Raw genomic sequence first — 27,688 nt, 5'->3', positions numbered from 1 at the left:
TGAATCAAGGGAGGGGACGAGCCTCATGGCTGCCGGGGGGAAGAGTGCTCCGTGCAGAGGGCCTGGTACGCACAGAGCTGCATATCATCCAAGGTCAAGAAGGGCGGTGTGGTGGGGGGAGCAGGGAGCAGGGCGGAGGGCAGGGAGGTCCGGGAGACCATGACATGGCATGCATCCTGCTCCGTGCTGAGTGGGAACACCCACCACTTTTTTGAGGAAGGGGTCTAGTTTGCTCAGTCTGGTTTACACAGGCCAGTAGACTGCCCATTTTAATGTCTAACCTGAATCTCCATGATCAGATTCATGGGTATTAGAATCTTCCATCTGAGTATAAATTCTCTTTATCTGTTGAGGTTGGCCAGAAGGTCCATCTTGATGGATTACATTTATTAATTGTTGTGCCAAGCCATCCTTGCTACTGACTTAGTAAACGGCTAAAGTGAATGGACTCATGCTCATCTGGAAATAGGACAAGGCAGCAGTCAGAAACATGGACCCAGAAGCTGAGCAGACTCAGCCCCAGTCCCTCCTTTGCCACGTATTAGGAAGCTGCTGGCTTGCCTGCACCTCTATTTCTCTGTGTGTGAGGTGAGGATAATAACAATAACCTCACGAGACTGCTGTGAACATTAAATGAGATAATGAATACGACTTGCAGAACACAGTGCCTGGAATATGGACGCACTCATTAAATTGTGCATGCATGTGCATAATTTAATTTAGAACTGCTAAATTTAGAACTAAAATTACTGACAGTCTCTGAAATAAAATCAGTCAGATGGTATATCAAGTGCAACAATTTCAAAAATAAGGCTTTCTCTAATTTTTTTGTAACTATTATTAATAGGAAGAGTTTCTTTGGTATGTATGATGTCATCTAAGACACAAATGCCCTCACTTTCCCATGAACACCAATTATCTTTTAGAATATTTTGGGGGGTCAGAAGCAACAAAGACCTAAAAATCAGGAGCTTAAGCAACACAGGGCAGGGGTTTCACGTAACATTAAGCCAAAGACAAGGCAGTCCAAATGGGCAGAGTGGCTCCATGATGTCTTCCGGTGCCATCCTCCTTCTGCCCTTTAGCCCCATCATCCTTTGGTCACAGCATCAAGCCCCATGGTCGTAGATGGCTGCTGCAGCTCCAGCCATCAGGTCCAAGGTCCAGATGGCAAGGAGGGGTGTATGGCGGAACAAAACAACACCTGCCTTCTCCGTTTAAGTGGAACTGGCCTCAACCTCATTATAATTGTCTTTTCATATTATGTATGTACATAGTTTACAGTTTTATGATTAAAAGAATGTCTACAATTCATTAAGAAAAGACACATACTTCATGTCATCAAATCAGGCCATCCACTTGCTCAATCTCCAAATGGAAATATTTCAAGTATTCCTCAAAAGTCTAAAAACAAAATAATTAAGTAATTTATTTAAATAGCCTTCTCCCTGTTTAATCTTCAGTTTAATCAGATTTTCCTGTCACATATAATATAATACATTGGATTTTTTTTAAGGTGCAGGATCATACCATATTCTAGCTTCGACTTAGCTATAAAAGACCCATTTGTCTGGGCAGAGGGGAACTGGGGGAAGGGTGGATAACACACACATCCAAAACGATAAAATTCAGGAGAATTTTAACACCGACTGTTACAGGGCTTAACTGGATCCAAACCAAATAACAGTGCTATGATACAAACAGAATTGTTTTTAATTTGTCACTGGACATCATGATCACAGTAAAATTTCTAAAGGTGATGGACTCAAGAACAGGAGTTTGAGGAAGGGATTTATAAACCGCAAGGCCAACGTGACTCCTCGGCCACTGTGCGGTGACGCTTGGACACGATTCTGTTCTCACCCTTGGGTGGCAGGTTCACGAAACCACAGCAGGAGCTTAACCCAGCCACAGAGGGGGAGGCTGCCAAAACCAGCACCCTCCTCTGGGCTACAATGAAAGCTGAAGACCGTAGGCCCATGAGAGACCCATCCCTGAAACCCGGCCTAGGAGGTTTTACGATGGACTCTGGTGCCAATTCATTCATTCATTCATTCATTCTCTCCCTCACTCACTCATCTTACTTATGGCTTGCTCTCTTCTTGGGATATGGAGTAAGCTAGGAAGTGCCAGGCTTCCTGGAGCTTACAGAGGCACAAGGTGCAGAAAGGTGAGTACTGTGACAGGTACTTAGCATGGGGACAAGACAACAAGGGCAGCAGAAAGGAAGTAATTGGAAAAGTGGATAGTAAGGGAGGGCCATCCAGATGTGGGGAAGGCCAGGCCCCAGGAGAGCAGCGGTCCTCTGATGAAGGAGCACAGAGAGCCCCGAGGCAGACGAAGAGACTTCAAGATGAGCTCGGAAGCTGAGAAACAGTGGCAGCACCCCAAGAATCTCTACTGTACCCGAGCTGGGCCGGGGGATGCCATCCGAGCCCATCGCTGGTGTGAGCTCATCCTGCACTCAGGCATCTGAATTTGCCCAGGTGCCGCCTCAGGCTGTGTCTGAGCCCGACCAAGGGGCTGTCTGGACCGGGCCTTGCCAGCCTCCTCTCCTCACAGCCATTTCCCATTAATAATTACGTTGTTCAAAACCAGTTCCTGAGTATGTTACATACCAGGCACTGGGCTAGGTACAAAAAATACAAATGTAACAGAAGATGGCGCATGGCCGTCTTTTGTCTCAGCTTCGGCTAAGGCACCAGAACCAAAATCAACAGAAGAAGTGAGAAAGGCTCCACCATTCCAAGGAGAAATTCTGGAATACCTATTCGGGAACTGCAAGAAGGTGGTGGACGTTAACTGTGAAGCCTCTGATGGTGCGAAAGGGTAGAGCCTGAAGTGGCTGGGAAGGACGACTTCTTTGGGAAAGCTGGAGTGCTGGTGTACTCCTGACCCTACTCGCCCTGTCTGGGGGAGGAGAGAAGAGCGTGTCCCCTCACCTTGAGCCCTGAGAGGGGCTGCAAGGGGACTACTCAGAAGGCGCCATGTAGGTCCCGAGATGCATACCCGACTCACGCCTGAGGAAGGCAGAGAGGCCGTCCCTGGGGGCAGGCATGGTCGCTGCAGCAGCTGCATTTCCACGGGCCACGGACAGGTTCTTCCTGCAGCTCGAGACTGTTTTTAGGAGGCTACCCAGGAGGGACGGCCCGGGCACAGCGGCCGCAGCTGCGCTAAGGATGCAGAAGCTGGGGTGGGGGAGGCAGCGCTGCGTACAGGGAGCTGAAGTGGGCAGAAGGGGGCCTCTGAGAACCCCTGAAAACCTCTCCGATGGAAAGAGCCACCTTTAAGGATGTGCCAAACACGAGCAACTCAGCACCATTCTTCCCTGTGCGACCCTCCAGCCCTGGAGAGTGAGAGGCCGTGACCAGCAGGGGTGCAGAGAAGAGCAGAGTAGGGAAATGGCACAAACAGGACAGCTCACCTCGCGGTCCCCAGCACCTCTCAGCCAGGTGCTCCCAAGCTCCAGGAGAGGAAACACTCTTTACATGAAGTTCAAAGTCATGACTGCAGAACTGACTAAACATTCTAGGACTGAACCAAGACACTTTCTGTGACTAAAAGTGACAGGAGTGTCCTCTAATTTAGGGGCCCAGGATTTCATTCATGGAACAGGACAGAAAAAAAAAAAAAGGTCTCTAAGTGGTTTTAAAGGGACAGTGAGAGAAACGAATCAAGCTGTTTTCTGAGTGTCCCGATGCGACTCTGGTCTTTCAACGAAACAGCTACACTCAGAAGCCAACACACGGACTTGCCCTTGGGAAGCCCGAGGCTGGCAGGGAAGGGGCTTAAAGCGGTTATCACTCCAAGTGCCAAAACCCGGAGCTAGGACAGTGGGATGTGGCTGGAGAAAGAGGGGAGATGTGGGAGACTGCGTTGGAGTTGCCAGTAAAACACAGGCCATGCTGTTAAATATGAACTTGAGACACAACGATGAATGCATATTCTAGTGTTCCTGTGTCCCGTGCAGTATTTCTATCTGCTAATCTGGTAAGGCGGTGCTCTGGGGACAGAGGTTGGCCCTGTAATCCCTCTTATCTGAACTCATCACTCTTGTTCTTCCTGATTCTACAGACGTACCTGGTCATATCTGGACCACTACATACCTGCCACTCAGCTACTATTATAACTACCTCACAGAGAAATTGGTGACATCCCAGTGAGGTCATCTCAATGTCATCTCTGTGTTGTGACTTGTACTCCAGCCTCTCCACCTAAACTCTGAGTTATATCATCCACCCGCTCACGTAGACAGACAGTAGGCAGTCAAACACATCTCCCAGACAGGAGAGGCAGCTCCCACCTCCTTCCCCGAGCCCCTCCTTCCTGAAGCTCAGCTCAGTCAGTGGTGCTCGGCTGCTCAGGCCAAACACCTGGTCATCATCCTTGGATCATCTCTTTCCTCACTGTCCACAGCTAATCTACTGGCAAGGCCCCCTGAATGTTCCCCGGGCCCAGCATCCCTAACTCTGCCCACGGCAGCGTCCTGGTCCTGCCTCCAGCCCCAGCTCCACATCAGCGCCTCTTGGCTCCCCTCTTGCCCACTCTTTCCCACTTGGAACAGCCCGGGGCCCTTTAAAAACTTAAGAGTGGGTCATGTTATCCCCTTGCTTAAAACCTCAGACCTCTTCCCAGTGCCCTGAATAAAATCCTCCGCGCCCTTCGTCACACACCCTTGGGGGCCCATGCTCTCTGTTCCTTCCAAGCCCTCTCGTCATCCGTACCGACCTTTGTTCACTGAACTCCAGTCCCAAGGGCCTTCTCTCAAGCCATGGAACAGCCCACTGCGCTCGCCCCATGGGGTGCTCTCCCGTGGACGGTCACAGGGCCAGCCCTTGTCATCACTCAGATCTCAGCTCTAGCATCCTCTCCAAGAAGCCTCTCTGAGCACAACTGCCACGGACTTCACCCGTCACTACCCTCATTCTTCTGCTTTATTTCCTTCTTAACTGGTTATCACTACCCGAAATTATCTTATTATGTGCTTCCCAAGCAGAAATCAAAATCCTTGCTGAAGTCATGATAGCTAATATCTGCTACCTCCCCCTCAGTCCCACGGACTCATCACTCTGTCTCGGGCAGGGAGGACCTGAGTCTGTCAGGAGCTGGTCTTTACAAAGCCACACTGTTTACTACTGTTCTTACTAAAATATTTACAAAATAGTTTCACAATTATTTTCTTCTAGCCTCTTTCCTGTTGTGAAGGTTATATTTATCAGCCTAAAGAAATCTAGATTATTCTTTTGGTAAATATGTAACTGATTATTTCTGTTAGTTTCCAAAATTAAAACTGCAAATTTCCAAAACTTGCAGATACATATGACTCAGGTTTTTTTTCTTATTTTAGATTCAATTTATCCCTTGTAAGTAAAACCACGCAGAGCTGTCCCAGTATAGATATATGGATGGAGGGACGGATGGATAAGTTGACAGTTTTTTAAATATCTCCACCCAGTAGGTATCATTTAAAATCAGGTTTCTGTGTCTAAAAGTAAACATACTCTATATAGCTCATTACTAAGGAATTTAGTCTTTTTCAATTCTTCTCTATGAACTCTGCTTCAGTCTTCTCATTTTAAAACCGACTTCAGCATTTCTTCGTGTTTCTCCTAGTAAACTGTCCCACTTTCGTGCTTGCGACATCCTCATTTACATCCCCTGTCCTAGAAGGTATTTTGCTTAGTCAATTAGTTTTCATTTTATGTTTTTCTTTTTCCCTGTATGGAAAGTACTGTTTTGTTCGTAATAAAGTGCATGTAAAAATGCCCAGTCTTCTTGCTCTGGCTTCAGTTTTTATTTCTTTTTCAGTTTCTATTAATCCAATTTGCATAGCTTTAAAACGCATTTTAATTATTTGCTCATCAATCTGAATCTGTTAATACAAGAAATTTACGGAAAGAAAAAAATTCTTCTCGTTTCTGAACCCTGCATCTCAGTCTGCAGCAACAACGCATGTCATGTCAGGACGGCGGCCCCACAGCGGGAAGCACTCAGCCCCAGACCAGACAGACCAGAGCACCGGGCAGGTCCGGGGCTCCGAGGGCCTCCCCCTGGTGGCAGCCCGTCACAGAGCCGGAGGCGAGAAGCAGCTCCAGCCCCATGGTCTGGAGCAAACTTCCCGTCACTAAGGTTCCAGGCTGTTGTGGGCTCAGCACCCCGAGCCCTGCTCTGACCCCTCATCTCTTTCTCGACTGAGACTAAGTCTCAACATCAAAAGGAACCCACCTGGCACAGGAGTCCGGCCAGAGCCGTGGGCTGGCAAGGCACCACGGACTATCTCCCCACCTACGCTTCCAGTGGCCCCTGATCTGGCTCACTTCCCCTCTGTTCAATGCTGGAATTCCTGGTTACATCTCAGCTCTCTCCACTCTCTATCTCCTCTCGCCACGGGGCCCCCCAACAACACTTAGCCCTGGCCAATGCCACAGTCACCTCTGGCTGGACTCTACCAACCACTGACCAGCAGCACGCACCCCTGGACTGCCCATGAGAGGTAAACAAATACCTGCTTTACTTAGGCAACTGTAATTTGGGGGCCTGTGTGTTACAGAAGCTTGAGCTTGCCCCCTAACTTACACTACACCTTAATCCTCAGTAAGAATACAAAGCCAAGGATAAGCAAGTATTTTAGGAAAGCCACTACCATGAAGAAGAGATACAAAGATAAACAGAAAAAGGGACCCCAAGAAACAGAGAAAATACAAGGTGTAGAGTAAAGCCAACTGACGGCAACAACAGCAACAGCGACTGTCCTCACAGAAACCATGAGTTGTGCCCATAAAACAAGAGCAGGTGCCTGTGCAAAAAGAACAGTGAGAAAATGAGTGGGAAATTTGAAATGCTAACCAAAATAAAAATTTCGATAGTCAAACTTGAGGTTTCCTAGACATAGAACAAAGACACTGAGATGGAAAATAGGAGAGAAAGATGGGGGCTCCTTCTAGGAGCTGTGGCGTCTACCTCACAGCAGTTTTTAAAAATAAAGAAAGTAAAAGGGGGAAATTATCAAACAACACTACGGGACTGACACCCCTATGCGGAGTTGAAGCTGGCTCTGTCCGAGCCCGGGGAGAAGGGAGCATCTGCTGTTTAGCATCAAGGTGCTCATCAAGTAGTTGTGGGCCTGCGGGTGGATGGTACCAGGAGAACAAGGCAGGACCAGTGGCAGACGGGCATGGGAGCTGCAAAGCCACTGGGCAGTAGCATCATCACCGTGGGGAGAGGCGAGGACCCAGCCCATCCGTTCCCATCTAATCCCCATCATTAGAGCAGGCAGGGCCAAGTTAGAACATCCGCCCTAACCCCAGAAGGCCACCAGGATACTGGGCGTGATCTACTGCATCGGACTCCAAGCACCCTGTTCCCAAAGCCCAGCACACAGTAGGGAGTCAAGGAACACTGACTGAAAGAGGAACAAAGGAGCCACCAAGCGAAGCGAGACTGCCCCTGGAGGGGGCAGGGTGAGCCGTTTGGAGAGAGGCACAGGCCGTGCGTGTCGAGGGCCTTCTGCTCTTCCGCTGTTCAGGGGGTGAGTGGGAAGGGCTGGATGGGGGGAGGGGGACAGGGACAGAGTGTCACCGAGACGGGTGACACCAAGCCCAGCAGAGCAACCTGGACACTGAGCGGGGAGGCTAGCAGCCCTGGGGAGACATCACATTAGATCCGACAGTAGCCTACCCACGCTGGGTGGACACCTCGCCCCAGCAGATGCAGACCCTCGAGGTGCTGGAGAAGAACCAGTAGCTCAGAGCCCGCAGGAAGGAAATGGCTGGGCTGCTCCCTGAACTGTTACGAGACACGCGTGCCGAGCAGCCCAGTGCAACCACAATCACGGTCCAATTCAAGTCAGAGTTCTAAAGAAGAGGACAGGCCAACCTCCCACCAGGAAACAGCCCTGAGGATGAAAAAGCAGTCTAAGAAAGAGCAAGTAACTCCCGAAAAAATCTCTGCATTTCAAAGCACCTTAGTTTAAACACAAGACAAATCTAAGAGGTGCATCACAAATCCAAAAGGCTACATTCTTTAGCAAAATGTGACTAGGTGGCAGTGTTTTGCCTGAAAGACTACAGCGAGCAAAGCAGGGGAAAGAAAAAAGGTCGAAGGGAGGGAATTTTTACTGCTGGGCACTCATTTAGGTTAACTGACTACTCTGGACATGTCGATCACACTGAGATATAAATTAAGTTGAAAATGAAACTAGCTACTATTTCTTGAGAATTTTTCCTGAAATGAGCACAGAACTAGATGCTGGAAACATGTTTTCTCTCCCTAATGAGCGTAAGGCTGTGAGATATGTCGAATTCAGATTTTACTCAAGTGCTACAGAAAACTGTCAAAAGGTTTTAAGCAAGAAAGTAACATGATCTGATTTTTTTGTGTAATAAAATTTTTTTTTCATTTTTGAATCTAAGTGATGGTTGACTATTTAAAGTAGAGCTAATAACAATGCACTGTGGAGTTTACAGTATATGTTACAATGTTATGTAAAATATTTGACAATAACACAATGGATGGGAGGGGGAAATGGAAGTATATAGTTACGGGTTCTATATGACATGGTATGATATTATTTGAAGATTTGAACTGTGATAAGTAAAAGACATATCTTTCAATCCTAGAGGAACCACCGTACATATATACAAACATACATACATACATAAAATATCTAATAAACAAATAAAGGAAATAAAATACAATGATAAAAACCCTCGATTGGTCGAAAAAGGCAGAAAAGAGAAAAACAAACAAAGAAAAATAAGAGACAAAACAAATAGTAAGATGGTGATTTAAATCTAAACTTACCACCAATTATGTTAAATGTAAATGGTCTAAATATTTTAATTAAAGGCAAGATTGTCAGGCTGGATATAAAAATCTCTCTCCTCCGCCTCCCTCTTTCTTCCCTTCCCTCTCTCCTCTCCTCACCCCACCCCCTCCCTTAGGGTCTCTATATGTCACCTGTTTTTCCCAGATCCCCTCTCTTTCTTTCAGGCCAACTAAAAAAAACTCAAACGTCTTCTTCTCACTTTTCATATTAATTAATTCCTCTTTTTTAAGAAACCTTTACTACCCAGACTAGGCTCCCGAGGCCTCACCTTCATGACCCAGCAAGCCCCTCCCTAACACGCGCGCCATTTCCCTCCTCAGCCCATCAGTCCTCCTGTTACATCTGCATCACTGACCAGCTGTAAATGTAGGAAAAAAGTTGTACCAAAGAGAAAAATTCCTCAAAACAAGCTGAAAGGAGCTTATCTTTCTTTTCTATCATCATCATAAGTTCCCTTTTTTACACACCTCGCAAGTTCACATATGTCCTTTGACAACTAACAAATGAGGAAACAGCAATATTGACCCTAACTGTCCCACTGTATTAATTTCTAAGGGTTCCTGTAGCAAATCGCCACAAACGAGATGTCTTAAACAACAGAAATGTACTCTCTCACAGTTCTGGAGGCTGGAAGGCTTAAATCGAGGCGTCGGCAGGGCTGTGCTCCCTCCAAAGGCTCCAGGAGGGTCCAGCTCTGCCTCTTCCGGCTCCTGCCACTCTTCGCGTGGTCTTCGCACGGCCCTCTCCTCTGTGCTCATCTCTGTGTCCTCTCCTCTTTGCATCAGGACGCCAGCCACTGGATATGGGGCCCACCCCAAATCCAGAATGGTCCCACAGTGAGATCCCTAGATTCTACTTCCAAATAGGGCCACGCTCTGAGGGTTCTGGGCAGGTGTGAATTGTGGGGGGATGTCATACAATCCACTACACCCACCACCCTGAAACTTATGACAGCACCTGAGAACTAAGAGTTTTCCTTTAGAATTCACATACATGTCTTCCTAAAGTTCTCAGGAGTTTATGTCACATTGTTCATTCATTCATTCATTCACTCATTCATTCATTGAACAAGCATTGATTGCACATTTACCATCGTGTCAGACATACGAGTCCAGGTTCTTCTAACAAGCCTGAGTTCTTGTTAAACCATCATTACTCCCAACTTCTTTATACTGATTCTGTATCTCTCCTTTCCAAAGGGAATTGTCTGCCAGGAAAAGAATTTTTTCTAGGCTGGAGTTATTTTCACACTTCAGTTTTTAAATTAAAACAATAGTAAAGTGCACTGACATTTTGTTCCTAGAGATGCAGAGTAATATTTTTATGGTTACTCCGGCAACCATGGAGGCAGGAGTGGGCACGAGGACAGGAGCAGAAGGGCTGACATGAGGAGCGGGAGGTGGAAGGAGCACCTCGCTGTGGCGGGCTGTGCGGGTCCCAACGAGACAGGGCCAGAAGTCCAGCTACTGCCCAGAAAATGGCCCGGATCCCTGGCCTGAGTCATCCCATGACTGGGGAATGTGGACAGATTATTTTCTCAAGAAACAAGTGATAAACCGAGGGGTGTAGGGACTAAGAACGACTTCTAAAAAAGAAATGTTTACATAGGGCCAGACGTCAGCATGTGAAGGGTAGTCATCAGTTGAACACTATTTGCAGAAAACAGGTACATGCACTGCCAAGTTCACAGCCACTAATATGCTGTCAAGGACTTGTTTTGCCAGTGGCACCGGATTCCAGGACAAAGTCTGAGCGGGGTCCCACTAACTCTACTCTCTATGTAAACATGGCTCTCCCATTAATTTCTCAGTCTCTACTGTGGACCCACTATGTACACGGCACTAAACCAGGCACCTTGGAAACTAAAAAAGAAAGAAGGAAAGAAAGAAAAGCTACCCTACTTCAGCCAAAGATATAATGTAAATGAGACAAATAAACTCATGCTCACATGACCCACACATTTTACCTCCTCAGCCTCAAAAAATGGTACCTGTGGGAAAGAAAGAAAATCCAAAATCCTGTTGAAAGTCAGCATAGTTAAGAGTATGGGCTTGGCTTCAAGGGCCCCTGGATTTAAACTCTGACTTTCACTTACTCATTACATATCCTTGCAAGTTACCTGTACTTACTGACCCTGTTTCCCCAATTGCAAAAAGCAGGGGAAGTTCTTACCTCATGAGTTTGTTGTGAGAATTAAATGAAAAAATGTATGACAAGCACTGACAGCACGTGTGGCACATCACTGATGCCTGATACGTGTCCTTTGTCACTATCGCTCTTTCATAGGTTCTGTCTCACCTTTGTCAAGACTTCGAACGTGGGCACAGGTGTGGCAGCTTGCTGCCCAAAATATGATGACCAGGAGCACCGAGAGGGTATGGCAGCTACCTTCTAAGGCCCAGACCTCTTGGCAAAGCACAGCATTCAAGTGACATTGGAGCTTGAGGGGCAGAACAGGCACAATGACCTGGCTATCAAGGGCAGGAACAGCATAAACATTCAGCCATCAGCTGAGACGCATCCAATGGGGAGCCTGGCTCCTGGGACTTACTAGTTGCTGTACCAGATACCTCGTCAGAGGGTGGACAACGTGGCCAGGGCCGGGTCAGCCGCCACTCACTCCATGGACCTTTCCAGAATTGAGAGAAAAAGTGATGAGTCCACGTAGAAGGCGGTACTCACGGAAGCTGGCCAGTTTCCCCTGGGGGCCCTTGAATCACTCGGAACCCAAGCCCCCCATGGTATTTACTGAGTCCTGTTAGAGGACAACCTTGCTGCCTCAGGTGTGGCTTCGTGGAGAGACGGAAGCTGGGTTGGGCCTCAGGAGAACGGTCCAGCACCCAGTGCGCAAGCTGGCTGACAGGAACGTGGTGGGGGAGTTTGCCCTGCTGTCCTTGGCCATTGTCTCTGTGACACAGCAAAACGTTCACTGGGCGAGCAAGAGGTGGTTTCACCCCGCTGTTAGATCAGTCACCCAATTAAAATTATTTTTAAGATAGTGTTCTGTTTCTATGCCAAAGAGCTAAGTATGGAACTGTGTGACTCTACGAGTGTTCAAAAATATTCCATAATCACTAAAATGAAATGTGAATTATAAAATGAAACCAGACCAGAATACCTCACTTTCAGGTTATCGTATCTAGAAAGTAGACAATATTAAAATCTAAATGTTTTTAAATCACACTCAGAACCAGAGAAAAATGTTTTAATTTTTTAATCTCTTTTTAAAAAGTATATAAATAACCACTTTTTGCAAATATGGTCAAACTGGTTCTAAGAACTAAAGCCAAGCTAGTTTTATTTCCAGTGAGAAGATATAAATACTACCCAGAAATGGGAGACACAAAATTTAAACAATTCAGAAATAAGCAGGTGCCAAGCCTGGGTGAGTGGTGATGGTGACCCCGAGGCTGAGACCATTATCAGGGCCCTTAGCTGACCCTCTGATCAAATGAGGATGTGAATAATTTTCCCTCCTACTTTACAGGACTGTTGAAAGATTATGTGAAAATGTGTTCTATAATAATTTAAAATACAAATCAGACATAAAGGAAGACAACGTCCTACTCAGCGTGCTAGGCAGTAAGCTGCCTGTCTGGTGGTGACTTCGCTTCCCTGTCACTCACCTCAGGCATACTTAGTCATTTTCTGACTCTAGATTATAACATTTTAAGAAATATTAACAATTAACACCATCACTTGAACCACAGCCCTGCTGCTTACGTGCAAAGACCGTTCTCTGGGCTGTGGCCACAGCTCTCATGTGAAGCACTTTCTATTTGTGGCTTTATCTCTTTGCCTGATGGATCCCTAATCTTGACACAGGCTTCTGCAGCCCTGATTCGCAAGGCCAGGCAGTTCTGTCCAATTCTGCTACTGACCTACAGGACAAGAACTGGCCACCTGATGGAGGGTGGCCTTCCCTGATTACAGTCCCCAGAGGATTAGAGACCCAGACCCCCTTAGTTTGTATTCCTATTCTGCAGAGACAAATCGCATCTCTGTTATGGGATTCCTAATGCCACGTTACAGAGCTTCGTGGCTGCACTTGCACAGGCTGGTGGTGTGGCAAAATAAATGGACGGGAAAGGGGGCAGGCAGCGGGGAAGGAGCTAAATGTGGGGGTGAGAACCAAGCCCGCCCCTTCTGTCTCTCCTGCTGGGCACCACACGCCCCCCATCCCGGCCCTCCCTGTTGCTAGCTAAGTGAAGCCTGTGAAGAGGGAGGTGATGGAGAAAGGGCACTCGGTGACATGTTGTGAGGTGGCAGGGACTCACTCACCCCGTCCCTCCTGTCCTGGCATTCAGGAAGTCCTGGGCTGCAAGGAGGCACTGCCAGTGTGGCTGCCCCAGACTCGCCCACCACCTGAGGGTGAGCCTAAGAGCTCAACTCTGTCTTGAAAAAAAGGCCAGAATCATAGAAAAGATACTGCATAATTGCTCAACAAAATGGACGAGGCCAAAATTCAAGTATGTTCAGAGTAATTCATAATATTCTTCCATTTTCCTAAGTCTTTAGTCCTTTTCTTTTATGGCACACCAGTCAACATCGGAGACATCTGTTGCCCTCGAGCTACAGTATTTAGCCCCCAAGGATGTTACACGGAATAACAGCACGTGGCCTTATGTATCCCTAGAGGAACCACCTAACTTGAACTCAGAAAATGAACTGTGGAATGCTGCACGGGTGCTGGGCGCTGCTTACGAACCTGCATCTCTAACAGCAGCAGCTATGGCATGACCTATGCCTTAAACCCACCCGAAGTCCACGTGGCTTTCACATTCTGCTTCAATAATAAGTGTCAAATTGCCATGAGGATTCTAAAGCATTAAAAACTGTCCAAAGCTAATTTTGGTCTTTTTCTCCTTTATATACCTAAAGCATAGTTATTAACATGTTTAAAATTTGTCTTCCGACCTGCTCGGAAAATTGAGAAATTGAGAATATGCACACAGTATAGAAATGGAGAATTAACCTGGACTATAAAATAGCTTCAAAGGGAAGATAACCTTCAGAAGGGCGAGAGGACATGCCACTTACAAGAGCAAACAATTATGGTCACCCAGATGGTGGAATAGGGGACCCTGGCCTCTGTTCCCCAACAAAGATCAACAATTAGACACATCTCGCGAATAAAAACAGCTCCGGAGTCCACTTAAGAAAATTGAGCAATATCAGGAACAAAACCCTGAGGACAATGACACAAGTGAAGGACGACAGATTCCTTTTGCTGGCGTCACCCCATGTCCCAGGCCAGCACTGCTCAGTGCAGGAGGGAACTCCTCACAGGGAAAGGGGGCGTGGGGAGGGCGGCCCGCTTCCCAGCCTTCAGGGCTCTGCACAAAGGTCCCACTTTGATTTCACCTCCACCAGGACCAGTAAAAGTGAGATGTATAGAGATGACTGGGAATAAGGAATTAAAGCAGGAGCAGCCACATGGTGGGAGGGACCCTGGTTCCCAGTGACCTGCTCTGCAGGTGACCCAGCAGCTTTTGCCACTGAACAAAGGAAAGGCCAGCACAGCCACAGTGGATCGGCCCACAGGTATTCACACTCACTGATGGCAGCTGCCCAAGCCCCATGGTGCTCCTGCCCCCAGCTCCCACCAAGTGCAAGGTGCCAGCCTAGACCCTGCAGCTGCCCCCACCGCAGTGAGTACACTTGGGGCTGCCTGTCTAGCTATGCACCTGCGCATCGTTTGCCGGACACCTGACACCAGCCTCCACTGCCGTGTGCACAATTATGGCAAGTTCTTACAGCCACAGAAGTGCATTGCAGATATCTAGGCCCGCAGAGCTGCTTGTGGGCCAGGATTTAGCCCTGCATCCCGTCACTGGCCACCACTAGTCCCTTCCCAGCTGCTCACTGACACATCCTTGGCCTAACCTTCATTACCAGTTTGCACTGCCATGTGCATGCCGTGGAGAGACCATGCAGCCACAGGAGAACACACGAACAACAAGGGCCTCACAGTTCCTTCTGGCCCCAGATCCGGCCCCCGTCTCTGTCACTGGCCTGGGACACTGGGCTCACCAGCAGGTAGCCCCTCCAGTTGTGCACTTGCATGCCTCCAGCCTGACACCAGCCTCCACCGCTATGTACCCATGGGGAAAACCAGCAGACGTGGTGGTTCATGCCGACATCCAGGGGGGCCCCAAGGGCTTGCCCTGGCCCCCACCACTAAGTGTTTCTGCAGCTAGCCCAAGCCACCCACAGGCCTCCACGGCGCCCCCTCCTCCTGGCTGAGTGTGTCACATCACTGGCTCCAGCCACCACTGCTACCTGCCTTGCCCCTAGCTGCTGGAGGACCCCAACAGCCCTAGCAGCCTCTGCAGACCCCCACAGCACATACCGAGAACCACACAGTCCCAGTGCTGCAGACCCCTCTGGCCTGAGCCCACAAGTCACATCAACCCCCAGACCTGGAGCCACCCACTCACACGCTTGGCGCCCTGCCCCCCAGCCCCAAGGTCGCCGCACTTTCCAGTGTGACACCACCCATAGGTGAAGGTCATTGAAGTCAGTGACATCTGGAAGGGGTGACTGACTCTTCAAATGCACAGACTCCACACAAGGCCGCGGGGGTCACGAAGAACCAGAGTCGGGAACCATGACTACACCAAAGGAGCACAGCAAACCCAGAAACTGCCTCCAGGGAAGTGGAGGCCAGAAGCCCCCGACAGAAAATTCAAAACCCTTGTCCTAATGATGCTCAGAGAGCTCACACAGATAAACGATTCAGCAAAATCAGAAGACAATACAAGAACAGACTGAGAATTTCAACAAAGAGGTTGAGAACACGCGAAAAAGAACCAAACAAATTTTGGAGCTGCCTTCCACACGTGACCAGCAAGGGCTCTGTGACGGGACCACATTTGTGTAAAGGGACCAGGAGTAGTGAGCAATCTTCTCTCATCCTCGAACGTATCTGAAGTGTTTCCCCAAAGTCCTTTATGACCAGAGATACACATTTAAGAGCCATCTGGCTGAGACGAGGGAGTGTAATCTGTGGCTAGAGCCTCAGATTCATTAATTGTTTGAGAAATATTTGCTGAGTGTCTTCTGTGTCCTGAGAGCATGAGATACACCTGTGAACAAATCGGACAAAACTTCCGGCCTCATCCCACTGAGGGGGACAGTTAGAAACATGTGTTGTGATTAAGTGACTTAGCTCATGTTATATATCAGCATCCCCGTGTTCATCCACTCAGTCGTCTATTAACCATCCTACAAATGTCTACTGGACACCTTCATGTGCAGCTGAGTAGGACAACGTGCTCCCTGCTCCCTGGAGCTGAACTAACCAGCAGTCCGTGTTGTGTCTTATTTTCTAGCTCTAGTATTTATAATACAGAAGTTATGAAATGAAGATTTGAACTAAAGAAAAGACTAAGAATTAAGTAGGTTCAGAAACTCAATTGTAAGTTAAATTAGCATCTCCATGATGACTCCTATTAATAGCATTAAAAGTAGGATAAAACATACACAGGGTGTCACTTGAGACATTCTTGTATAATTTCAGAACTATTCTTCAATTACATTGCAATTAAAAACAACAACAAGCAAGGATTCCCAAAGCCTGACAAAAATCACTAGATTTTAGTGTTTACAAATATTTAGCACCTCAGTGGCAACAACTCTCTGTTACGCCTCTTACTTCAGAATATCGCTAATATCTGGTCAGAAGGCATAGATGAAAAATTACACATAAGAGCTCATGTATATTGAAATGGTGAGGAAGTAGGCGGAGAAAAGAAAAAATAATTTCTTCAATTAAAAAAAATGGTGAGAAATGATGTTTTCTATACAAGTTTAAGTTGACATTCCTGAAAAAAGGAATGCCATCTCAGAGCTGCAAACTTTTGAGACTTAAAAGTAGTACCTACATTCTGAAGCAAGTCCCTTAAACATTCTTCTGAGCACCCACTTCCTATGCTAGGCTTTCAATGTCTAGTCTTCAAATTCTATACAATTTCTATTCTTTTTTTTTGGCAAGGTATTTATTTATTTACTTTATTAAATGTATTGGGCTATTACTCAGCCATAAGGAAAGATGAAATATTGCCATTTGCAACACAGATCTTGACAGTATGAGGGGAAGCGAAATGTCAGACAGAAAAAGTTGAGAACCATATGATTTCACTCGCATATGGAATATAAAACCGAAAGCAATAAATGAAGAAGACAAACAAACAAAAACACAGACAACAGCTCAGTGGTGCGGTGGGGGGGGGGGTGTAGATGAAGGTAAAGAAGGTCAAACATACAATTTCCACTCTTTAAATAAACAAATAAAGAGGAAGTCATAATAATACTGCAAAAAGGACAGGATTTCAAAGCGGGTCCCTAATAGCAGTTATCTGGGGCGGTCACGTGGGGCACATGGGAAGCCAACCCATTTGCTTGGACCTCCCTGTCTGAGAACGTGAGGGAACTGCACCGATGACCTCAAAGGAGGTCACTTTGAACGCAGTGGGCACCTCCCCAGCTGCACCAAGAAGCCAGGTACTGGAGCGCAGGGCATCAGAGGCCATGAAGTCACAGTTCCACTGATGTTTCCCTGTGCCCAGTGGCACGGTCCCACAGAACCAAATTACACAAACTTAACTATTCGGCCCAGAAGCCAGGGAAGAGACAAGCGAGGGTCGTGTTTGCGTCCCACCCGTTGGACAACTACAGAATGGGCGCCTCCTGTGTGCCTGGCTCTGCATGAGATCCTGGGAGCCAGACAAAGCAGGCGACGTCCCTCCCCTTCAGAGCGTTACAGCCCAGCGGGAAACGGGACACCAGCAGTCCCCACAGCGTGACATGCACTTTAACAGGTGTGAAGAGGGTGCCGAGGGACCACAGGCCACCAGGACCCAGAGGAATTCCTGATAAAACAGCCTTCTGCCAGCGAACGGTGACACGCATCACCACCTGCAATATCACTTTGAAAATGTGGAAACTTACGCGCTGGACGGCAGGTGGCTCTCTGATGAGGGATGCCAACAGGGATTCAGGTCCCAGGGTGCCTGCCATTGGTTACCTGGAGGGAGCCACCGGGCCACCTTGGGCTCCGAGATTCTCTGCTGGGAAACACCTGTCCTCTGGGCTCAGCGCGGGCAGGTGGGGCTTCATCCTGGGAGACAATGGCAACGTAGTTACTCAAGCCATCCTCTCTGTCCCCTTCCTCCTCGCCCCCCACCCCTCTCAGTCTCCCCTCCCCCCATCTCTTGGTCTCCCTACCCAACTCCCCTCAGCCAGACTATGTCTGAGAAGACAGTAGGGACAGCGGTGTCACCTCCCCAGTTACCCACTGGGACCCTGGGACCAGAAGGAGGGGAGCTCTGCGGATGTCTGACTGCTCAGCCTCTCTGCCCTCGACTCAACCAGGCCAATGAAGGGCTCACATTATTCATGGGCAGCCAGCAAGCTACGAGAACTGCAGGACACTTGGAGCGGAAGGTCCCAAAAGTTCCCAGTTGGCGAGAGGGGAAGCGCCTGCGCAGAGCGTCTGTGAGTGAGGGGGGCGCAGTACCCCAGCTGAGACAGTCGCTGTGAGCCAGAGAGAACGAGGAACCCTGCCACCTCACAAGGTAATGGGGGTCAGGCCAAGCGTGACAGGTGCCCGAGAAACCTACTTCCCCTCTCTCCGGAAGAACCCCAAGTGGGAATGGAGACACAGGAAGACACGAACCGACGCACCACCACCTGGGCCACAGGCACCCTGGTCTCCCAGACACCTTTGGAGAAGCAACAGACACAAGAACTGCACAGTAGCTGTCTGGTGGCCAGGGAGAGCCGGAAGGGCCCCGGGGGACCTGCAGCCCCTCGGCATCCTGGGAGGCAGGGCAAGGCCACGGCCCGGGCGCACTGGCTCACAAATCCGCGCCGATGGCAGGGCTCTCCTCAGCTGGCTGAGTCTTCCAGACACGGGGTCGGGAAGCCTTGCTCAGTTCTATAACTTAAACTAATTTTTAAAAACCTGCTTTGGGAACTTACAGTTCTTTTTTTTAAAGACTATTTTTTAGTGCAGTTTTATGTTTACAACAAAATCGAGGGAAAGCAGAGTCCCCATACACCCCTGTGCCCCCCACGGTCTCCCCGTCATCAACACCCCCACCAGAAGGGACGTTTGTCACAACCATGCGCCTCCACCGGCACATTATCGCCCGGGGTCCGCAGGGCAGGGAGCGTTCGCTCTGGGTGTTGTGTTTATGGCGCTCTGGGAGGCTTTGTGCCTAACGGGTTCTGCGTCCCTCATCTTCCCCAGAATGTCACTCTCAGGTTTGCGGGGGAAATGAGGACACGGACCCATCTAAAGGGCCACGGTCCAGAAGCGGACAGAGGCCACTCTCCAGAGGCGCTGCCTCGGCGGCAGAGTGACAAGGAGCTGTTCCCTCTTCGCCAGCTTTTCCACAGCTCATGAGCACAGTCGTGTCAGCAGGAAGGGGCGACAAGGAACGCGGAGCAGGGCGACGTCCATGAGATAGGCTGGGTGCCCTGATGCTGACAGCCCTCTCCAGACACTGGTCGGGGCGTCCTCTGACTGGCGTCAGATCTGGCCAGGCCAGAAGAGAGTCACGAGGACAACGGACATCAAGGGTCACAGATGCTGTCCCGCTGCCCGGACTTTCGGTCCCTTTCTACCCCAAACCTCCGCCCAGCAAAGCCCTTACCGCCCGCCACAGCGAGCACGGCCCCTCGCTGGGCCCAGCGCCTTGGGGACGCTGGCGCTGCAGGGACGGCGCCCTCGCGAGTCCGCGCCGGGATGCCCGCGTCTCCTGCCGCCTGAGCGGCAGAGCACGCGGGCCGCACGCAGGCCGCACGCCGGGCGCCGGCCGGGCCCTCAGGCCCCTCAGGCCCCTCAGGCCCCTCAGCCCCCTCAGCCCCCTCAGGCCCCTCGGCCCCCTCAGCTCCCTCAGGCCCCTCAGGCCCCTCGGCCCCCTCAGCCCCCTCAGCCCCCTCAGGCCCCTCAGCCCCCTCAGGCCCCTCAGCCCCTCAGGCCCCTCAGGCCCCTCAGGCCCCTCAGCCCCCTCCTCAGCCCCTCAGCCCCCTCAGGCCCCTCAGCCCCCTCAGGCCCCTCAGGCCCCTCAGCCCCCTCAGGCCCCTCAGGCCCCTCAGGCCCCTCAGGCCCCCTCAGGCCCCCTCGGCCCCCTCAGGCCCCTCAGGCCCCTCGGCCCCCTCAGGCCCCTCAGGCCCCTCAGGCCCCTCAGCCCCCTCAGCCCCCTCAGGCCCCTCAGCCCCCTCAGGCCCCTCAGCCCCCTCAGGCCCCTCAGCCCCCTCAGGCCCCTCAGGCCCCTCAGGCCCCTCAGCCCCCTCAGGCCCCTCAGGCCCCTCAGCCCCCTCAGCCCCCTCAGGCCCCTCAGGCCCCTCAGGCCCCTCAGGCCCCTCAGCCCCCTCAGGCCCCTCAGCCCCCTCAGCCCCCTCAGGCCCCTCAGCCCCCTCAGGCCCCTCAGCCCCCTCAGGCCCCTCAGGCCCCCTCGGCCCCCTCGGCCCCCTCGGCCCCCTCAGGCCCCCTCGGCCCCCTCGGCCCCCTCGGCCCCCTCGGCCCCCTCGGCCCCCTCGGCCCCCTCAGGCCCCTCGGCCCCCTCAGGCCCCTCGGCCCCCTCGGCCCCCTCGGCCCCCTCAGGCCCCTCAGGCCCCTCAGGCCCCCTCGGCCCCCTCAGGCCCCCTCGGCCCCCTCAGGCCCCTCAGGCCCCCTCGGCCCCCTCGGCCCCCTCGGCCCCCTCAGGCCCCTCGGCCCCCTCGGCCCCCTCGGCCCCCTCAGGCCCCTCAGGCCCCTCGCCGCGGCCCCGCTCACGAGCTGCTCCCCCCCAAACCCCCCCCGCCCCCACAGGGCCCGGTCCCTGCCCCGCTCGCGGCTCCCCACGCGAGCGGCTCCCCGCCAACCCCCACCGCCCCCACGTCCCCGAAAACCCCGCTTCTCCACAGAGATATCTCGCGAGCCGGCGCGGAAGGCACAGGCCTCACTGCGACCGCGGCGACTGCGACGCTGTGACAGAGCTGCCCAGCGAACGGCACGCGGGGCCGCCAGAGGCCTGGCCGGGACCCCGCAACCAGGTCGCCTCGAAGCGCTGGGCGAGGCGGAGACGGAAACCGCGGGGTCCCACGGCGCTGAGGTGGTGAGAATGGGGCGCTGTCTCGGCCGCAGAGCACCCCCTACCTGAGTTGCGAGGGGACCCCCGCTCACCGGGCTCCCGGGCCCAGGGTCCAGGGCCGGGGAGAGGAGTCCCCGCCGCCAGCTCCGGCTGTGAGAACCACGACGTTCCCGACGTTCCCCGCAGTTCCCCACGTCCCGGGTGAAACGCAGGGCGCGGGGGTCGTGACCTTCCTCTTAAAGGGCCCGCGGACTCGCGCCCACCCGGGGGCTCTGAGCTCCAGCGCCGGTGACACGCAGGGAGGCGCTGGAGCTCAGGTGCCCTCAACTGGGTCACACAGGTGGCTCTGCCCAGGGGATTCCTTGAAACCCCGCCTCTCCCAGGTGGTGGGCCCACGCAAGCCACTTCCAGTGACTTGTTCCATACAAATGGGATGTGTTGGCTCCTGCTGAGAACTTTCATAAAATCTCTAAAAGGCTCACAAATCCCAGAGAAGCAGCATGTGGCCTTGGTGTTCCCTGTACCTCTTGCTGAGCAGCACCAAGCCCTGCACTAGTGGCAGCCGACCTTGGTTTCAGACTTGACTCCTTGAGATATCCACAACCCGGCACAGGTAGCAGCCAAACGTGGATTGCTTGGTGACCTTTACCAGGTGGCCCTGGAGGTGCATAGGCTGCAGTTGAACTTGGCCTGCAGCTGGACCCATCCCAGGTCTGTGCCAAGGGGCCCAGAGCACACCTACTACATAAGGCCACCCTACTAAGATGGGAGACTTAATACATAGAAACAGACACAGGGAGGCAGCCGAAATGGGGAGGGACAGGAAGCATGTCCCACATGAAATAACAGAACAAAGCTCCAGAAAAAGAAGTCACCAAAATGGAGACAAACTATATACCAGATGCAGGTTCAAAACACTGATCATAAGGATGCTCAAGGAACTTAGGGGAAGAGTAGATGAAATCAGCGAGAACTTTAACAAAGAGATAAAAAACAAAAACAAAGATGGAAATTATAAAAAGGACCCAGTCAGAAATGAAGACTACAATATCTGAGATGAAGAGTGTATCAGAGAGATCAACAGAGTGGAGGAAGCGAAGGATCAAATCACCGATATAGGGGATGGGGTAGCAGAGGACACCCAATCAGAATGGCAAGAAAAAAGAATCCAAAATAATGAAGATAATATAAGGAGCCTATGAGATAATATCAAATGTAATGACATTTTCATTAGAGGGGTACCAGAAAGAGACGAAGAGCCAGAAATTGAAAACCGGTTTGAAGAAATAAGGATGGAAAACTTCCCTAACCTGGTGATGGAAGTAGACATACAACCTCAGGAAGCTCAGAGCGCTTCAAACAAGATGAACCCAAAGAGGCCCACACCAAGATACATCATAATTAAAATGTCAAAGGTTACATACAAAAGGAGAAACTTAAAAGCAGCAAGAGATAAGCAGTTAGTTACCTACAAGGGAGCACCCATAAGACTGGCAGCCGATTTCTCAAAAGACGCTTTGCAGGTCAGAAAGGCTTGGCATAAAATAATCAACGTGATGAAAACCAAAGATCTACAACCAAGAATACTTTATCCAGCAAAGCTATCATTTAGAGTCCAAGGACAGATAGAGCTTCCCAGACCAAAAAAAACAAAAGCTAAAGGAATTCATTACCACAAAGCCAGCATACAGGAAATATTGGAGGGACTTCTTTAATAAGAAAAATTATGTAGCAAAAATATGAATAAATAAGGGCAATAACTACATATCTTTAACAAGTACTTCAGACAGAAAAGAATTAAGTACTCCAATCAATAGAGAGAGTGGCTGAATGGATAAGAAAATAAGATCCTTACATATGCTGCCTACAAGAGATTCACTTCAGATTAAAAGACACTCAGATGAAAAGTAAAGGGATAGAAAGAGATATTGAAAGATAGACCTAGAGGGTATTGTGCTGAGTGGAGTAAGTCAGAATAAGGAAGACAAATACCGTATGATTGCATGTATGTGTGGAATCTAAAGAACAAAATAAACAAACAAACTCATAGGTACGAAAAACATTTTGAGGGTTATCAGGTGGGAGGGGAGTTGAGGGGGTCAGTGAAAAGGGGGGAAGGAACCACGGGGTGCAAATTGGTAGTTACTAATAGTTATAGAGACAGTATAACATAAAGAATATAGCCAATAATATTGTAATAACTATGCACGGTGTCAGAGGGCACTAGATTTATTGGGGTGACCACTTTGCGAGTTATACAGATGTCTAGTCACTATGTCATATACCTGGAACTAATGTAGTATTGTATGCCAACTATAATTTTAAAAAATTATTATTAAAAAAATAACTCCCCTTCGTCCAGCTCCTCTCTGAATGACCGTTTTGCCTCTGCAGTGATGAGGACCCTGACTACTTGCACTCTCTCAAATGGAGACTGAATTAATTGCCTCAAAAGATGTCTGAGACCCATTGTGGAGGGCTCTACCGCTCCTGCCCTATTCTGTCCCTGTCCTATTCCTGTCACAGCACTTACGATGATTGGAAGTATCTTGTTTGTGTGTGTGTTTATTTGTTTCACCCCCCACCCCAGACTGAAAGCTCTGTAAAGCCCTGGATCTTATTCATGCTGTGACCAAGCTCCAGGACACTTTGGCCTGTAGTAGGTGCTCAATAAGTACTTACCGAATTGAACGAATGAAGGAGCATTCTGCAGAGCGCACCGGGGTGTCACGGAAGCACACAGAGGGGATTGCGGAAGCCCGGGACCGGAGTGGCAGGGCGGGGGTGGGAGGGGAAGCCGAGGGCTCAGGGGAAGGCTGAGGGGCAGTCGTCCAGTGAGGGCGGGTGGCTGGCGGTTTCTCTGCGAAGGTGCAGTTAGAACCTACACACTTCATTTCCCACGTGAGCATTTCAGCCTGAAAGCCAGAGTCAGACCACAAGCCACCCTAGTTTTCTGTAAAACGTCATGGAATCTCATTGGTGAACAGAGCAGGATGAGGAAAATCTAAAACTTACACATTTGGTTAAATTAATCTTCCTAAGACCCTGCAGCCTTTTTGTGGCAGAGCCAACCCTATAACTAAGGATCTCTGCCTCCTCTACTGTCATTCCGTGCCATTGCCCTGTAAGAAGTCACGGGGGAAGCAGTATAGACACAAAATGGCTGGGGAGATCTGCTTCCTAGCCTGGCCTGACACCTGCTCGGCCTGTTTCCTAGAGGTCTTCCAGCGGGAAGGCAGCCATTTGCTCACTGGCCGTTGATTGGTGAAGCTACTGGAAGATCATTCCCTTGTTTTCTTCTGCACAGAGATTCTTGTTGCCATGTGTCCACTGGGACACCAACACGTGAGCATCTGCCCAAGACAGATCGTCCTCAGAGAGCTCCGCCCACCTGGAGGGTGCCCCTGCCCCACACCTGGTTAGCTCACCAAAGGCCGGTGCTTTGCCTCCCTTCTCAGCGAGAGGCTGCTTTACTTTTTGTTTGTTTCTTTCTTTCTTTTTTTTCTCCCTTTTAGTTCTGTAAGTTCTCTGGGCCTAAATTTTCTTGCCTTTATTTTTTAAATCAGCTTGGATGTGGTTCCATAGTGTAGCAGTTAGCGTGTTTGCTTTACACGCAGAAGGTCCTGGTTTCACACCCCAGCGGAACCAGGGTCCATAGTCTACGGCCATGCCACCGGGAACAGGCCCAATGCCTGATCTTGGAAGCTAAGCAGAGTCGAGCCTGGTTAGTACTTAGATGGGCGACCACTTAGGAAGATGAGGTACTGTAGGCATAAATGATAATTTAAAAAACAGCTTTATTGAGATAGAATTCACATCCCTTACAATTCATCCATTTAAAGTGTATAATTCGATGATTTTTAGTGTATTCATAGAGTGGTACAACCGTGACCACAGTCAATAGCAGAACGTTATCACCGCAAAAAACACAAATGCTGCCTCTTTCAGCTGTCACTCTCCTGTCCCTCCTCCTCCACCCACCCCAGCCCCAAGCAACCACTGATCTACTTTCTGTCTCCACGGATTTCCATATTCTAGACTTCCATATGAATAAAATTATATAACATCTGGATTTCGCGACTGGCTTCTTAGCCTAAGTTTTTCAAGGATCATCATGCTGTAGTGTGTGTCAGGACTTCACTCCTTGCTGGGTCATATGGTAACTCTGTGTTTAATCATTTGAAAAACTATCAGACTATTTTCCAAAAAAAACCGTAGAACCTCTTTTTTATGACTTTTTTTTTCCATAAACATTATTGTGACAACTGGCTATTCATTTGTGAAAAAAAAATAAAGCTCCAAGCTGAAATAATATTATAAATATATAAATAAATAAATATTTCCACACTGAAAACTATACAAAGGCTCTAAAATTAAACTATTGAAGAAAATTATGGATGAACATATTTATCATCTCCAAGTAGGAAAACCTCTGTAATCTCAGTGCAAAAAGTAGAAAGAGGGGAAAAAGTATAATTTGACAATAAAAATCAAACAGTTCTGAATGGCAAAAACAGATAAAAGTTTTCAGATTAAGATACAAATGACAAGCTAGGAAAATCTCACTGTTGTGTATATTCTGAAGGTTTACATCCATAACAAAAAGAAGAGTCCTCTAATCAACACGACACTAGTGCCCGACCCCACACACCCTCCGACAGGGGCCACGAAGGTGCCTGGGTCTCGGGATATCGATGGTGTCTAGTCTGCTCAGGCTCCATAACAAAGTAATTGGCCTCCGTAACAAAGTAATAAAACTGGGGGCTTAAACAACAGGAGCTTATTTTCTCAGTTCTCGAGTCTGGAAGTCAGGGCTCTGGTGAGGGCTCTCTTCCTGGCTTGTAGACAGCCACCTTCTGGCTCTGTCCTCACATGCCAGAGAAAGAGAGCAAGCTCTCTGATGTCTCTTCTTATAAGGGCACCAATGCCCTTGTGAGGGCCCCACCCTCATGACTTCATTATAACCCCATTTACCATCCCAAAGTCTCTAAGTAGCTCACCCTAGGAGTTAGAGCTTCACCATAACAAATGTCAAGTAGGACCCTGATTGCAATAGTCATTTATTGAAATGTTTGGTGCTCTTTCATCGTTCTTCCCCTGCAGGATGGACTTACCATGTATATTTGTCATACTGTTATAGGCTCCTTTGTCTTGAGGACACAGCTTCTATTTCAATCAATAGGTTCCAGGTCCAAGGTCTGGTCAGATCTAAGAAGTGGCAAGAAAGGTGGCTTTTACTGGGATGACGTCTTCTGATGGTACCAGTTGAGGGCATCCTTGTCACTTGCCCATCTCTGGGGACACTATGTTCTAGTAACCATCTCCTTAATTCTCTCAGTCCACTGAAGTCAACGAACCCTTCCTTATCCATCTTTGTTGTTCGGGTCTCCTTGGCCGAACGAACTCCAAGGTGCCACATGGACCTGCCAAGTTCCTGCTGGGATGAGTCAGCCAGCTCGTGAAGTCTCTCTGGGGCACGGCCCTTTTCCCATGTTGGTCGAAACGGTCCCGTCCATTATATTATATCCCTGCTGTGACCACGCACTGGGTGTGGGCCCCACAGGAGGGCGTGACCCTGGGCAAGGCAGTTCCCTGCTGCTGTGGCTGGCTGCCTACACACCCCCAGTGGCACAACCCAAACCCTTCTGGTGGGGGGGGGGCACGGTGAAGAGACTGCAGGGGACGAGGGGGCGGGGTGGGGGGGGGTAGTGGTGCATCACCAGCTTGGCCATATGCTTCATGAGAAGGAGTCTCCAGAACATTTTTTTTGAAGCAAAAACCCTTTACTTTTATTTAACCTCCTCCCCAGGGTAAAGGACAATATTCATTTCAAGGCTTCCTCAGGCAGGCTCAGCACCTGCTCTCCCTGCTCTTTGAGAAGGGGTGTGTGTGGGGGGTTGCTTTTGCATGTCAGCGCCCCCTCTCTGACCATACAGTCCCGTCTCCTTCTAAACACTGGTGCTCAAGTTCCAGTACAGAAACTAATCAAAATGTGTAAGTTGAGAGCTGGTAAAGGACTAATGTCGGGAGCTGGGAACAAGAAGAGGAAGAAAAAGAAGCCCAGGCTTGGTGTCAGGAGACCCTGCAAGCCCTTCACGTCGGCCTTATAAAAAGAAATGAATATTAATAAATACATACTGATGATATAACGATGCAGCACTATTGACAGTACACATTCCCTTGTCACTTTCCTTGCTGCTCAGAATTGCAAAAAATAATCACATACCCACACGCATGTGTGTATTTTTAGCTTTGTATCTCAAAGCATTTGGCAAGCTGAAAATTCATGCACCAGCCACCTGCAAGGACCGACTTGCACCTCACAGAAACGCGGCCTCTGAGGCAGCAGCTGTTCACCACGGAGGAGCTGGGAGCAGCACCCGAAGACAAATGGCATGGCAGCGAGGCACAGGTGGCATTCTTAGCAGCCGGATATGAGGAGAAGGTGGTAGAAACCGAGCAGCGAACTCAGGCCTCACAGTCTCATCTCTTTACCTGAAGTGTTCTGGATTTCTTTGTGACAGGAAGTGCCCGAAACCTGGAACAGATAACTGTTGATCTAGAGAATGAGAAAAAAAAAGAGATTTTAAAGAAACACACATCATAGTCATCCTACGTAGAGACAAGTCTACATGGAGTCATCTGTGTTCAGGTGGCTGGGTGGCTGGGACTAAAGACAATGGCATCTGTGAAAATAAATGCCGTTTCCGTATCTAGAGTCTGACATGCAGTTTAAAGGTTGTAACCAAATTTGGCTGCAGGTGGTCACCAAACGCTT

The 27,688-nt window shown here is 49.7% G+C and overlaps 1 protein-coding gene across 6 annotated transcripts in view; it reads right to left on the bottom strand.

Annotated features, from left to right (window-relative positions):
* RYR2 (ryanodine receptor 2) overlaps nucleotides 1-17,863 on the bottom strand; it is a 525,506-nt gene extending 507,643 nt beyond the window's left edge. For all 6 annotated transcript variants that reach the window (XM_036235620.1, XM_036235621.1, XM_036235624.1 and 3 more), the window contains exon 1: nucleotides 17,780-17,863. In XM_036235620.1, coding sequence (XP_036091513.1) covers nucleotides 17,780-17,848 — 69 coding nt within the window. In that variant the 5' untranslated portion in view covers nucleotides 17,849-17,863. The remainder of the gene's footprint in view (nucleotides 1-17,779) is intronic.
* Between the last annotated feature and the right edge of the window lie 9,825 nt (nucleotides 17,864-27,688).

This window comes from Rousettus aegyptiacus, unplaced genomic scaffold (assembly GCF_014176215.1).
Source record: "Rousettus aegyptiacus isolate mRouAeg1 unplaced genomic scaffold, mRouAeg1.p scaffold_m13_p_18, whole genome shotgun sequence".
NCBI classification, from domain to species: domain Eukaryota; kingdom Metazoa; phylum Chordata; class Mammalia; order Chiroptera; family Pteropodidae; genus Rousettus; species Rousettus aegyptiacus.
Note: the sequence above shows the minus strand (reverse complement) of the source record. Positions and strands in the feature narration are given on the sequence as shown.